The sequence below is a fragment of the Arvicola amphibius genome, chromosome 13 (assembly GCF_903992535.2).
Source record: "Arvicola amphibius chromosome 13, mArvAmp1.2, whole genome shotgun sequence".
Classification (NCBI taxonomy): Eukaryota; Metazoa; Chordata; class Mammalia; order Rodentia; family Cricetidae; genus Arvicola; species Arvicola amphibius.
Window position 1 is genome coordinate 48,946,060 of NC_052059.1, and position 12,837 is coordinate 48,958,896.

At 45.0% G+C, this 12,837-nt stretch overlaps 1 protein-coding gene across 1 annotated transcript in view; it reads right to left on the reverse strand.

The window, feature by feature from the left end:
• Fbxo16 (F-box protein 16) overlaps window positions 1–12,445 on the reverse strand; it is a 70,253-nt gene extending 57,808 nt beyond the window's left edge. The window contains 3 exon segments of the mRNA XM_042054079.1: window positions 2,556–2,591; window positions 12,346–12,393; window positions 12,395–12,445. Coding sequence (XP_041910013.1) covers window positions 2,556–2,591; window positions 12,346–12,393; window positions 12,395–12,445 — 135 coding nt within the window.
• Window positions 12,446–12,837: the final 392 nt, after the last annotated feature.

Genomic DNA, 12,837 nt, shown 5'->3' on the forward strand with positions numbered 1-12,837 from the left:
GTGCTGGGGTTATAGGCTTTAAGTGTACAGTGGGCATTAAATAATTTCACATTATGGTGCAACCACCACTACCACCTGTCTCCAGAACTTTCTCAAACCAAGGTCTACACCCATCAAACACTAGCTCCCCAACCTCTGGTCGCCTCTGTTCTATTTTCTATCTTTATGAACTTGCCCATTCTAAGTATCTCATATAAAGTGGAGCTGTACAATATTTGTCTTTGAAAACTGGCTTATTTCACTTAGCACACAATGCCTTCAAAGCTCATCCAAGATAGATAGTAGTATCAGAAATACTTTCCTTTTAGGCTACATAACACACCCATCATATGGACACAGCATGTTTTGCTTATCCATTTACCTGTGAATGGATATTTGAATTATTTGTGCTTTTGACTATTTGAATATTGTTGCTATAAACAATCATGTGCAAGTTTTTGTATGACCATTGTTTTCAATTCTCTTGAGTAGCAGAAGAATATTTAGTTGCAGCGACTGTAGAGTAATTCAACAAGTAATTTGTTGCCCAGAACACATAACTTGACATTATTCAGTATGGATATGACCTTTGGGACTCTATCTCCTCGTTAGAGGAACAGATGAGAAACTCCTCTCCGATGATGGAGGGTAGCTGTAGCTGGTTTAGGCAGAAGCACGAAGTCGTTAGTGTGTTTCACGGCGGAAGTTCAAGTAGACACGGGATAGTGTTACCTCTGCCCGGATGCTGGGGGCCCCATGATGAACTGCACCGTTTACAGATGTCATCTCTCATACCCAAACCCACATCACTAGCTCTGGTTCCAGGGAGGCTGGACACACCATAGCCATAGTTCTCCGCAGACAGCTAGCTCTGTGCTGAATGCTGCCTGGGAGGCACTAGGGGGAAACTGAGGAAGGAGAGACATGCTCCTTCTTGTTTGCCTGCTGCTCCTGTCAGCTCTACCCTGACACTTCGCCCTGGATTTCTCGCTCCAGCTCTCCCCCAGACGACTTTGAATTATCAGGCTTCCTGGATATATAAGAACCAGCCTGGCTGGGATGCCCGCTGTTCCCCTCAGAACGTGTGGGTCCCCTGCTGGGCTGGGGCGAGTAAGGCTGGTTCTCCACCGACTCTCATCAATCCCTTCCTGAGTCTTTTCTTCAATATCCGCTCACCAATGCTTTTGATTAAATTATGTCTTTAAAATGATGGATGAGTTGTGTTTTCCAGGGACTCTAAATGTAGAATTACTCAGTCATGCTTCTCAGGAGGAGCTGGCACTGCCTTAGTACACATGGCACCAAGGGCAATGTTGCAGAGAGTGTTTGTGTCCTGAAACATTCACATGTCGAATATTTTCGTTGTCTGTCTGTCTGTCTGTCTGTTCTATTGGTTTTTCAAGACAAGGGGTTCTTTGTGTGTAGCCCTGGCTTTCCTGGAACTCACTCTGTAGACCAGGCTGGTCGCAAATTCATAGATCCTCCTGCCTCTGCTCGCTGAGTACTGGGATTAAAAGCATGACACCCCTTTCTGGCCTCCATGGGCATCAGGCACCAACATGTGTGCACATACACACACGCAGGGCAAAAACCACACACATAAAATAAATATAATAAAAATTAAAATAAACATGAACTCCTAAGCTGCAGAAGTGAGGGTACTAGGTGGGGACCTTTTGCTATACTGAGCCCTCATCATGATCAAAAACAGATCCCGGAGGACTCTTTTCTCCCTGTCCTGCCCTTTCAGGAGACAGCAAGATGGCTGCACAAGAGAGCTTTCAACAGACCCATCACCAGCACCTTGGTCTCGAGACTTTCCAAATCCAGAACGAAGAAAAAATAAATAAATGGCCACTTGGCCTACGGTTTTCATTACAGTAGCTTGAATAGACCAAAACAGATAAGATACTGATGTGGGATTCCCCTCTGTATGCTGTGAAGGCCACTGGTTAATAAAGAGCTGCTTTGGGGCCTATTGTAGCAACAGAATAGGGCAAAATGGGAATTCCAAGCAGATAGATATAGAAAGAGAATAGCCAGAGTCAATGAGAAGTCATGTAGCCGCCACATGAGACACATGCTGGACATCGAATGGAACCTTACTTGTAGGCCACAACCACATGGCAATACACATTAATAGAAATGGTTAATTTTAAGATATAAGAGCTAGCTAGAAATACACTTAAGCTATGGGCCACCAGTACTCTGCAATGATAGATTTTCTGTGTGATTATTTAGGGGTCTGAGTGGCCAGGAAACAGCAGTCTCCACCAACAATATCCCAGTGGTGCAGAAACAAGCATACTTTATTTTTATTATCTATCTATCTATCTATCTATCTATCTATCTATCTATCTATCTCTATCTTCTATCATCTTTCTTTCTTTCCTCCCTCCCTCTCTCCCCTCCGTCCCTCTCTTCTCCCTCCCTCCAGTCCTCTTTCTTTCTTTTTTCTTTGCATTCATCTAGCTATCTTGTGGTATAGAGGATTATACCCAAGGCCTTGTGCAGGCTAGGTAAGTACTTTGACTCAGAATATCCCCAGAAGGCCGGGATAATTTTAAATGCTTTACCCATTTTCCAAGCAGAGCTCTTCGTTCTTCAAACACCTACAGCAAATAGAAGAAAGAGGGTCATTTTGGGGCAGCGTGGTTCAAGATACCCACTATAAAACACACCATTAAAGGATCAGTGAGTAGGGATGTAACCTACCGCCTCAAACCGAGTATGAAGAGACAGGTTACGTTTCTGAGAGGGCACTTTAGTTATTTATTAATTGGTCTTGTACTCTCTATGTAGGAGGCCAAGGATGGACCTTGAACTTCTGGTCCTTCCTGTCTCCACTTCCAGAGTGCTTGGATTACAGACGGTGCCATCACTTCTAGTTTAATGCAGACCTGGGGCTGTGTGCACGCTGAGCAAGCATCTCTACCACTAGCTATACTACCACCCCACTTTACTGACTTTTAACCTGGGCAAGGCCTCTCTTTTAGCTTCTGTACATGGCATAATTCATAGGAAAGAAGTAACCTGTTCTCGCCTTCTCTCTTTTCTCCTATCCTCCTTCCATTTTTTTTCTTTTTTCTTCTAGACAGGGTCTCTCTCTATAGACCAGGTTGACCCAGACCTCAACTTATAGCCCAAACTGACCCAACCAACTTGATCTTCCTGTCTCTTCTGTCTCCCAAAAACATGGGTTGCAAGTGTATACCACCAGGACTCACTGAGAAATTGCCCTTTAGGAGAAATGAAGTAGGAAGGTAAAAAGGAGTTGTAAAGAATATTCAGTCTCAAATTTGGAAGTCATAAACTGACACAGACAAATAAGAAAATGGAGCTCCTGGAATTTTTCAATATTAATTACGTAAGAATTTGTAAAACACAATGAATGAGCAGTTCAAATGTTTCTTCCTCTGTGTGTGTGTGTGTGTGTGTGTGTGTGTAGAGGTCAAAGGTTCGAACAACATTCAGGTTATCTTCCCCTAATCTCTCTCCAACTTATTTTTTGAGACAGGGATAGGGCCTCTCACTTAAAACCTGGAGCTCATCAGCTTTGGCTAGGCTGGCTGGGGTCCAGCAAGCCCTAGGGTATCCAATTGTCTCTGCCTCCTGGGCATTGAGATATAAACGCATGCTACTGTGTGCAACTTTTTTGCAGGCTCTGGGCAATCGAACTCAGATCCTCATGCTTGCCAAACTTTACTAAGTAACAAGCACTTTACTAACCAAGCCATCTCTCCAGTCCTGCTTTTGTCCTCAGTGTATACGTACATATAGGAATATCCACGGGCCTTACTAACTATAAAATTAGTAATTTCTGTATGGGTGCATCTGGGCTTACAACTTTGTGTCTGCCTAGGTTTGCTCTTATATACTATTTGGGTTAGAAACCATGTCCTAACGCATTTGACAGCAATCCGAGCAGAGTGCTGGGTATAGCATATTGCAAGTACCCGAGACAGTACATTCCAATGGATGTGACTGATGGCCTTATGGGTTGTTACAGAACAGTGTGAGTAAAAGTATACGTTGATATTTTCTGAGCCTCAGAGCATATGTGGATTTGAGCATACGAAGAGAAGAAGACCAACATGGGTATATTTGGCAGAGGAGGAGTTATACAGAGAGGAAGAGAGAATAATGAACATATGTGACTGTGTCTCCCACGCCAACACAGACCCCCTCTGTCAGAGCTTTCAAATGGGGACCAATGTTCCGCTCTTGAGCAATCCTGCAGGACGTTTCAGCTAGGAGAGGCTGTGCAGACCCTGTTCCTTCCTGTGGAGGATGAAAAGTTGGCTTCATGTTGCCAGCAGGCCAACCTTTCTTCTCTCAGACCCCTCCAAACTCTGGTCGTCAAAGGCATATTGAAATTGGGGTGAAGCGTAGCAGTTTCAACAAGTGTCACGAGAGCCTTCCTCTCCTGTGCAAGGAATCTCACATCCCACATGTAGATACTTTTGCATATTAGAGAGGATAAAAGGACTCTTGCCTCTTCCCACCCCAATCACTGCCGCCGGGATGCTATGATCACCCATAATAATGACAACAGATAAATTCAGGATTGCACATGCCAAAAAAAAAAAAAAAAAAAAAAAAAAGAGAGAGAGAGAGAATGTAGAAACACAGAACAGACAAACTAAATCTGGAATCAAATATTTCTGGAGCTCCCTCTCCTCTAGCAATACCTGCACAAGCCAAGATGCCAATGCTGTTGGCAATTCTGATGCCCGGGTGGCCCCTCCCCTTTCTCTCTACTTCACGTTCCGCAGCGGCCTGAAGGATATCTGGTTTTGTGTTTTGTTGTTTGAGACAGGGTTTCTCTACGTAGCCCTGGCTAACCTGGAACTCACTATGTAGACCCAAGCTGGCCTCAAACTCACAGAGATCTGCCTCCCGCGTGCTGGGATTAAAGGCGTGCGCCGCTACATTCCAGTGAGGAATGTCTGGTTGTGTTTCTAGTAGTTTCTGTTCATTTTACCTCCCATACAGATGCCCCCCAGAACCAGCAGAACAGGTTTCATGGCAGACTCTCAGCGACACTGCTGGTAAAACAATGATAATGAAAAGGTTTCTGAAGGCACAGGAGGTCAGAGCTGAAAAAATCCTAAAGAGGGCCTGGAAAGATGGCTCTGGGGTTAAGAGCGTTTGGCAGCTTCCAAAAAGCTGTAACTCCAACTCCAGGCGATCAACACCCTCTTTTGGACTCTACAGGCCCTGCACTGGGAGAACATACCCATAACATATATACACATAAAAATATTAAAATATTATAATAAAATAATTAATAAAAATATTAAAACAATCATTAAAAAAACCTAAAGAGCTTTTTCTTCAACTTACTTATTTTAGATAGGACAGACAGACTTCCATAAAATTTACTTTGTTCACATTTCAAAAAAAATATAAACCAACCACTAGGTCTAGCTGGGCAAGGTGGTGTACAGGACTGTAGTCTCAGTACTCAGGAGGCAAAGGTAGGAAGATAGGAAGTGTAGGGCACAATTGGGCTAACAAAAGAACCAAAGGCCAAGCGTGATGGCACATACCTGCACTCCCAGCACTGGAAAGCAGAGGCAGGAGGATCAAGCAAGTTTATCCTCAACTACATAGTAAGTTTAAGGCTATAGTCAGGTTCCAGAGACCCTGTATCAAACAAAACAAACCCTAAGACAAAACAAAGCAAAAACAAGAAAGAAAGAAAAGGGAAGGATGGGGAAAAGAAAGGGAGGGAGAGACCCTGGTGCTGAACAACTATTCAGCTAAACTCTGCCCCTTGGTTTTTCCACTATTAATCATGGTCTTCTCCATCCCGTCTGCCTGGAACTACTATATAGCCTAGATGTCTGGAACTGACGCTTTCCCCGCCTCAGCATCCCGAGTGCTAGGATTATAGGTGGATCCCACCACCCCCCTGCAGCCCTAAATCCTTGTAGAACTTCTGCCAGTGCTCTGCTCGGTGTGGGAAGAAGACTGGGTCTTGACATCATCACTAAGTTTTCAAAAAGGGTTGGGCTGCACCATCACAGTGTTCCCGGAAGGTGTGGCTCATGGTAACATTGACAGGAGATGCACAGTCACAGAAAGTATCAGGAAAGGAATGAGAGGGGAAGTGGTTCTGAGTCATGCAGCAGGCACAAGCAAACACAATGTCCCAAGCCAGACCTGGGGGGTACAGGCTTATCATCACAGCTACTCAGGAGGCTGAGGCAAGAGGATCACAAGTTCAAGGACCTGTCTAGGCTACAGAGTGGGTTTAAATTAGCTTAGGTAATTTGTGAGACTGTGTCTTAGAAAGTAAAAAAAGGAGGATTGGGGACACAGCTCAGGGCGGCCGTGTGTTTCTAAGAACCTGGGAGGCCCTGGGTTTGAGCGCAAGCAGCGAAAGGAAAAGGAAAACCAACATCTATTCAGACTCCAAGCAATCCCAGGTAGTCACAGACAGTATCGCCACCCAGGAGAAACTGACCACCGAAGAGAGGAGGAGTGGGGGGGGACATGAACAAATATAACAGCCTCTCCTGCTTCACATATCCTGACTCAAAGTCAAGGGGACTCCAATCTGGCTGAGTCTGCCCTTAATACATTACATATAAAAACAAATTATATATATAGTTATAATTATAGCTTATAAGGATAACTATATAATATATATAATTTGGGGCAAATCATTTTGCCGTCAGTCCTCATTGGATCTGCATTCTTACGTTCCCTGAACCAGAGTGAATTTTCATTCCAAAGACGTGGCAATCGGGGCCTTCATTTTTCAGGAACTGGAAAGCAGACTATCATCTTTGAAATGGCAGTATTAAAATGGCTCTTCTTCGCAGACGGCTGCAGTCTGTTTATTATCACAGTTACCCGCAGCCTGCTGTTAAGTCAAAATCCCTTGGTTGTTATTTTAGTCTGTTGACACTGCAAGTACATATTTCCTCGGTGTGACATCACTGCAGTGGAGGAGGGAGCGACTTTGGAAATCCTAAATTATGATCGATGGATGGCAACGAGGTGCCGCCTCTCAGAAAGCCCTTTTACAGGCACTGTGGGACGCGTGGGAATCACGCACCAAAGCAATGGGGATGTGCACTTTTCGTGTTTGTAAATTATATGTTTTTAAGGTGTGCCAACATGATGTTTTTGGGATGCATATACAAGAGCGAAATAATCGCTAGAGTCAAGGCAATTATCCTGCCCATCCCTGTCCATGGCTAACTTTCGCGTGTGGGGGAATGTGATCCTTCTAATTACAACACCTGGCTGGCAACATAGGTACTATTACAACACTCTCCCCTAGGAATCCTCAGTGCCCAAATTTACTCTGTAATCTGCTGCATTTGCCTACCTTGATGATGCTTTTATTTTTTTTTAAGTAATCTAAATTGAATTTAGTCTCTCAGCTGAAAACCTGCTGTGAAGTTAGAACCCTGGGTCTCTTATTTTAGGCTGGCTTGGCTATTATGTATTTTACGTTCTGCCACAGAACAGAGGAAAGACAAAAAATTAAAAGACAAAATGGAGGGCGGAGATGTTAGCTCAGTAGACTGCTCTTACTTTGCTTGCATAATGCCCCCGGGTTCAACCTCCAGCCCCTTGTAAATGGGGCTTAGAGCCACAGGCCTATACTCTTGAACTAGGAGGTAAATTCAGGAAGATTCGAAGGATGGAGTTATTTGTGGTTACCTACCTGCGTTCAAGGCCAATTGGTCCTACATGATACCCTTGTCCCCAAAGAAGGTGGGTGCTGAAGAGATGGCACAGTGATTAAGATTATGTGCTGCTCTGTACGTGGAATGTGGGGTTCATTTTCTCAGCACACCAGTAGGGTTGGGTACAACTGTCTGTAACTCCAGGTCTGGGACTCTGATGACTTCTGGGCTTCATGGCCAACTGTGCATGTGTTCGTTCTCTCTCTCTCTCTCTCTCTCTCTCTCTCTCTCTCTCTCTCTCTCTCTCCCCTCTCACACACACACAAAATATTTTTTTAAAATAGAAGCTCACAATGGCATATATTTTTTAAAAGTTCATTTGAAATAAGAAGATGACTAAATACTATTTTTGAATATGGGAGTTATGAATGATGAGTATTTCTCTCTAAAAAATTCATTAATGTGACAAAAGCCATTAAGGAACAAGGATAAAACCATGCCATGTTGTTATTTTGTATTGATCCTTTCTAGAACTGAGGGGTTTATTTAGTACCCATTGGGAGGCAGGCTGGTTGACAGCCAGGAGCCCAAAGTAGCTGCCTTGGCCAAGTCATGACCTGGAGGGGGAGAGCAGCTGGTCACTGAAGGGCAGTGTCACTATAATGGCCAGGCCTCCCTGGGATCACGACAGCTGGTGTCCTATGTGGACAGTGGAGCCTTTGTGGAGACTGTACTGCAGCTCACCTTGTCCCCAAGCCTACACCCTTCCCTTCTGTATCAGAGTTCTCCAGAGGAACAGAACTTGCATGTGTCTGTACAGGATTTACTAGAGTGGTTTACAGGCTGTGGTCCAGCTAGTCCAACAATGACGTGTCTACCAACGGAAGGTACTAGAATCCAGTAGCCATTCTGTCCACAAGGCCTGGATGTCTCAGCTGGTCTTCGTATTGTGCCAGAATCTTGAAGAACTAGGCTCTCGTGCCACTGAAGGAAAGGACTTGCTAGAGAGAAGAAGAGGGCAGAGAGAGCAAGCTTCCTTCTGTGTCCTTTATGTTATTCTGGCTGCCAACAGAAGATGTGGTCCAGATTTAAAGGATGGATCTTCCCATCTTTAATGATTTAATTAAGAAAAAATACCGCTCATGTGTTCCCAGCCACTTGGGTTTAGTTAATCCCAGATGTAGTCAAGTTGAGAAGCAAGAACAGCCACCATACCTTCTCTCGTCTTCTTTAGGGTTAATTCCTAAAGAAGATTCCTGCTTCTCCAAGGTTGGGGATGAACATCAGCGGGAGAGCCCTTGGTTTCACACGTGCAAGGCCCTGTGTTCAATTCGCAGGATTGCCAAATAAAGGATTCTTCCCTTCTACTGCCCCACCCACAACAAGAACTCAGGTGCTTTGGGGACTATGAGGTACTTTAAAAAGAGTTTTAATTTTGATTTTAATTATGTTTGTGTGTAGGTATGTGCACGTGACTGCAAATGCTCCAAGAAGCCAAAAGTATCAGATCTCTCCCTGGAGCTGGAGGTACCAGGAAGTTATGAGCCACCCCATGTGGGTGCTAGGAATTGAACTATGATCTTCTGCAAGAGTAATATGTGCTCTTAATTGTGGGAGCCATCTCTCCAGCTACAAGCTCTGGCTGGTCTGGAACTCATTATGTAGATCAGATTGGTTTTGAACTCACAGACATTCTCCTGCCTCTGCCTCTGAGATCCGGGATTAAAAGGACATGCCACCATGCCTAGCTTAAGATACACTTTCTTCACAGTAGCCAAATTGATTGAGACCTTCCTGGGAAACTTTCTGAAAATCAAGACATTCAACAACTTTGTATTTCAACTCAAGTCACTTTTCCACACATGTGCAAAACCTTTCACAATTCAAAGAGAAGAAACAGATTTCCAAATTTGACACTGAAGTTGGAGGGATAAACTGTGATATAAACTGTTGGAGAGCTACGAGCGTCACAACAGGTGCTCGATAAATAATTGTTGTGCGGGTAAGAAAAGATTTCCATACGTTCATTTGGCACTATGAGGCCAGGCTCCATCTGCCTCTTCCCATCCTTTTGTTCCTGAGGCCTCCTTTCTTCCCTCTCTCTCCCGTCTCTTTAAGGTCTTTTCCCTTTTAGCTTTTCTCTACTTTATTTCTCAGGATTCCAATCTCTTACGCAACCCTCTTCCCTTCACTCCTGCTTCACATTAGAGAAGGAGAAAGTTCCTGGTTCTAGATGGAGCCAGGATTAACTACGGCTTTGCCAAGAGGGATCAACACTCGTTAGGATTGCAGAAACAATGGCCAACCTCCAGCCAAGGAAGGAGCTAGAAGGGCCCAAAGATAAAAGTCAATGGGTAGCTCCAGAAGGGCTCAATTGATGAAACACGTGGTTGCAAATACGATGACCCCAACTGCATCCCCCAGAACTCACACTGGAAAAAAAACAAAACAACAACAACAACACAACAACAACCAACAACCAAAAAAAAAACCACAAGGAGTTCTGTTGTGTTTAAATCCCAGCCCTGGAGAGTCAGAGATAAGGGGATCCCTGGGGGCACAGCCTGCCCTCGTCTGCTTGGTAAGATCTAAGCCTATGAGAGACCCTGTCTCAAAAACAAGGTAGAGCTGGGCAGTGGTGGCAACACGCCCTTTAATCCCAGCACTCGGGAGGCAGAGGCAGGCGGATCTCTGTGAGTTCGAGGCCAGCCTGACTACAAGAGCTAGTTCCAGGACAGGCTCCGAAGCTACCGAAGAAACCTTATCTCAAAAAACCAAAACCAAACCAAAACAAACTAACAAACAAAAACCAAGGTAGAGCATACCTGAGGAATAACAAGCTGAAGTCCTTTGATCTCCCATATATATGCATGCACATGTACACTTGTAGTTGCACATACGCAAGTGCACACACACACACGCACACATACATGGCAACACACACACACCACACACAACACAGAGAGGCGAGAGAGAGATAGAGGAGAGAGAGAGAGAGAGAGCCGAGCGAGAGAGATGGAGAGAGAGAGAGAGAGCGAGTGAGAGGAGAACAGCCACGAGGACTGGACTTGTGTTCTGTAAGCCATACCCAGACCTGTGTCTTTAGAGAGTGGGGACGGAGAACCTGTCAGTTGGGGGCGGGGGGGCTGATGTCGAACAGAAAATCTAGAACAGCAATTGAGAGCAAAGAGGCAGGAAGGCAGAGAGGTGATGAGGGCACTGTGGACCTTAACCGCTGGCATTCCAAGTGCCACGGAGCCGAGACGGGTGGAAGCTGGCGAGGTCTGGCTGTGGGTCAGGGACCTAATGGGACCTCAGGGATGCGTGGGGGATTGGAATTTGCTCTTTGAGTAAATCCCATTTTTCAGTCTCACCTAATAGGATTGGATTTAGAAAGATCTCTCTGGAGCCTATATAGAGGAAAGTAAGCGGGGTCGTAGTCTAGGACAACAGCCAGGGACTTACTGTACTGTGCCTGGCAAGGGTGGTGGCAGCAGGAAGGGACCTGAGAACATGGAGCTGGGTGACTAGATCTAGAGAGACGATTCAGAGACCCAGAGAACAAATGGGATATGAGGCAACTCCACAGTTTCCCTATCCTAAGAGTCTGGGCATGCTGAGAAGGGAAGGCACTGAGTACTCTTCACTGGGCTGTTTTCCAAGTTACACTGCAGGAAGGCAGCCTAGAGGGAGGACTTTATGGTCATCGTTTACTATGAAAATTAGATTCCCCTGTGTTCATTGGTCTTCAGCTGCCAGGAAAACCCACTGTGTGGTAGGCCTGTATCTGGGTGAAGGGCATCATTCAGCCGACCGAGGTCAACCAGGAGAGAGTCAGTGTTTAGGCTTGATAAGGAATGCTCAACCCTGACAGTCTGCTGTAATTGGAAGTCTTTGTCCCTGCCCAGATCCCAGTGTCCCTTACTGGAGATAGTACTGCCTTTTGTTCCGCCCGCAACAGGCTCGCTTATTAGCCTGTAAATTGGAGTGAAGAATCCAACCCACACCTGGTAGGGAAAGGGGAGATTTTTATGGCCTCGTGATGGTTATAAAGTGGGGTTTCTCACCTGGAGGAAGGACTGGTTGGAGGAAGATAGTGAGGTCAGTTTTACACAACGAAACTGATTGTGCACGCTGCCAAGCAGGTGTGGCCCCTGATGGCTCACAGGACTGATCAGGGTTCTGCAACTTGCAGAAGCAGGAATACAATAGCCCAGAGCTCGCCATTCCCACACCCCCGGCCACTTGTTGCAGTTTCTTATCAGGTGTATCTTCCTTGTGTCTCCCCAGAATTAAAACTGGGAAATTAGACTTCTTAGGAGAGCACCAGTACCATGAGTACTCGGCGGACATGTACGTATTCACTAAATGGATAGGCCTAAAAATTTACCAGAAACCCCGGACTGGTTTTGGGTGGAAGCTCTCCTAGACATCTTTCATGCCCTCCCCAAGTCTGTCTGACTCAAGAAGACCCAGTGACGGGAAAAGAAGACACACCTAGGATAGATAATGCAGGAAAAAGAACAATGGCTTTTCCCTTGGGCAGAACTCGGATCCATTTCTAGTCTTGTCCACATACAAAGGCACAAATAAAGTTGTTTTTTCTTTTGTTCCAAGACTGTACCATCTTCAACAATTTGTGCTCGATTCTGATTATCAGGACTTTACCTCCCCCGCCCCCCAAGGACCCAAATAATAAAATACTCTGACTGCTCACCTGGTCATTCAGAAGTTGATGGTTTAGGGGTGTCCAGGTGCTCATCTTTTGTCTGCATTTTGGAGCCATCCGTGCTTTTCGGAGGTGCAAAGGCCATCATGAAAGGATCTGGTATTCTTCCATCAGAAAGCTATACCTATCATAAGAAATGAATTATAGAACCTTCTGAAAACTAAAAAAAAAAAAAAAAACAAAAAAAACAAAAAAAAAACAACTTTTTTTTTTTGTATGTTGAAAGAGGGTATGGGTGGGGGAGAATATTTACCAAGAGTCTTGTTTATGTCAAAGACTTTATACGTATGTTCAGTACAAGTTTACAATGAGCTGGTGGAGCAATTGTGAGTTTAGCTACTTAGACCATCTGGAAACAAATGAGGCTCACTGAGGTGTACCCGCCCTGCCTAAGATCATATAGACAGTGAGTTGTAGAGGGATCAGGACCACTGAATCATGGATGTTCGGAGTCACTCTTAGCTCAGAACGAAGTTTACT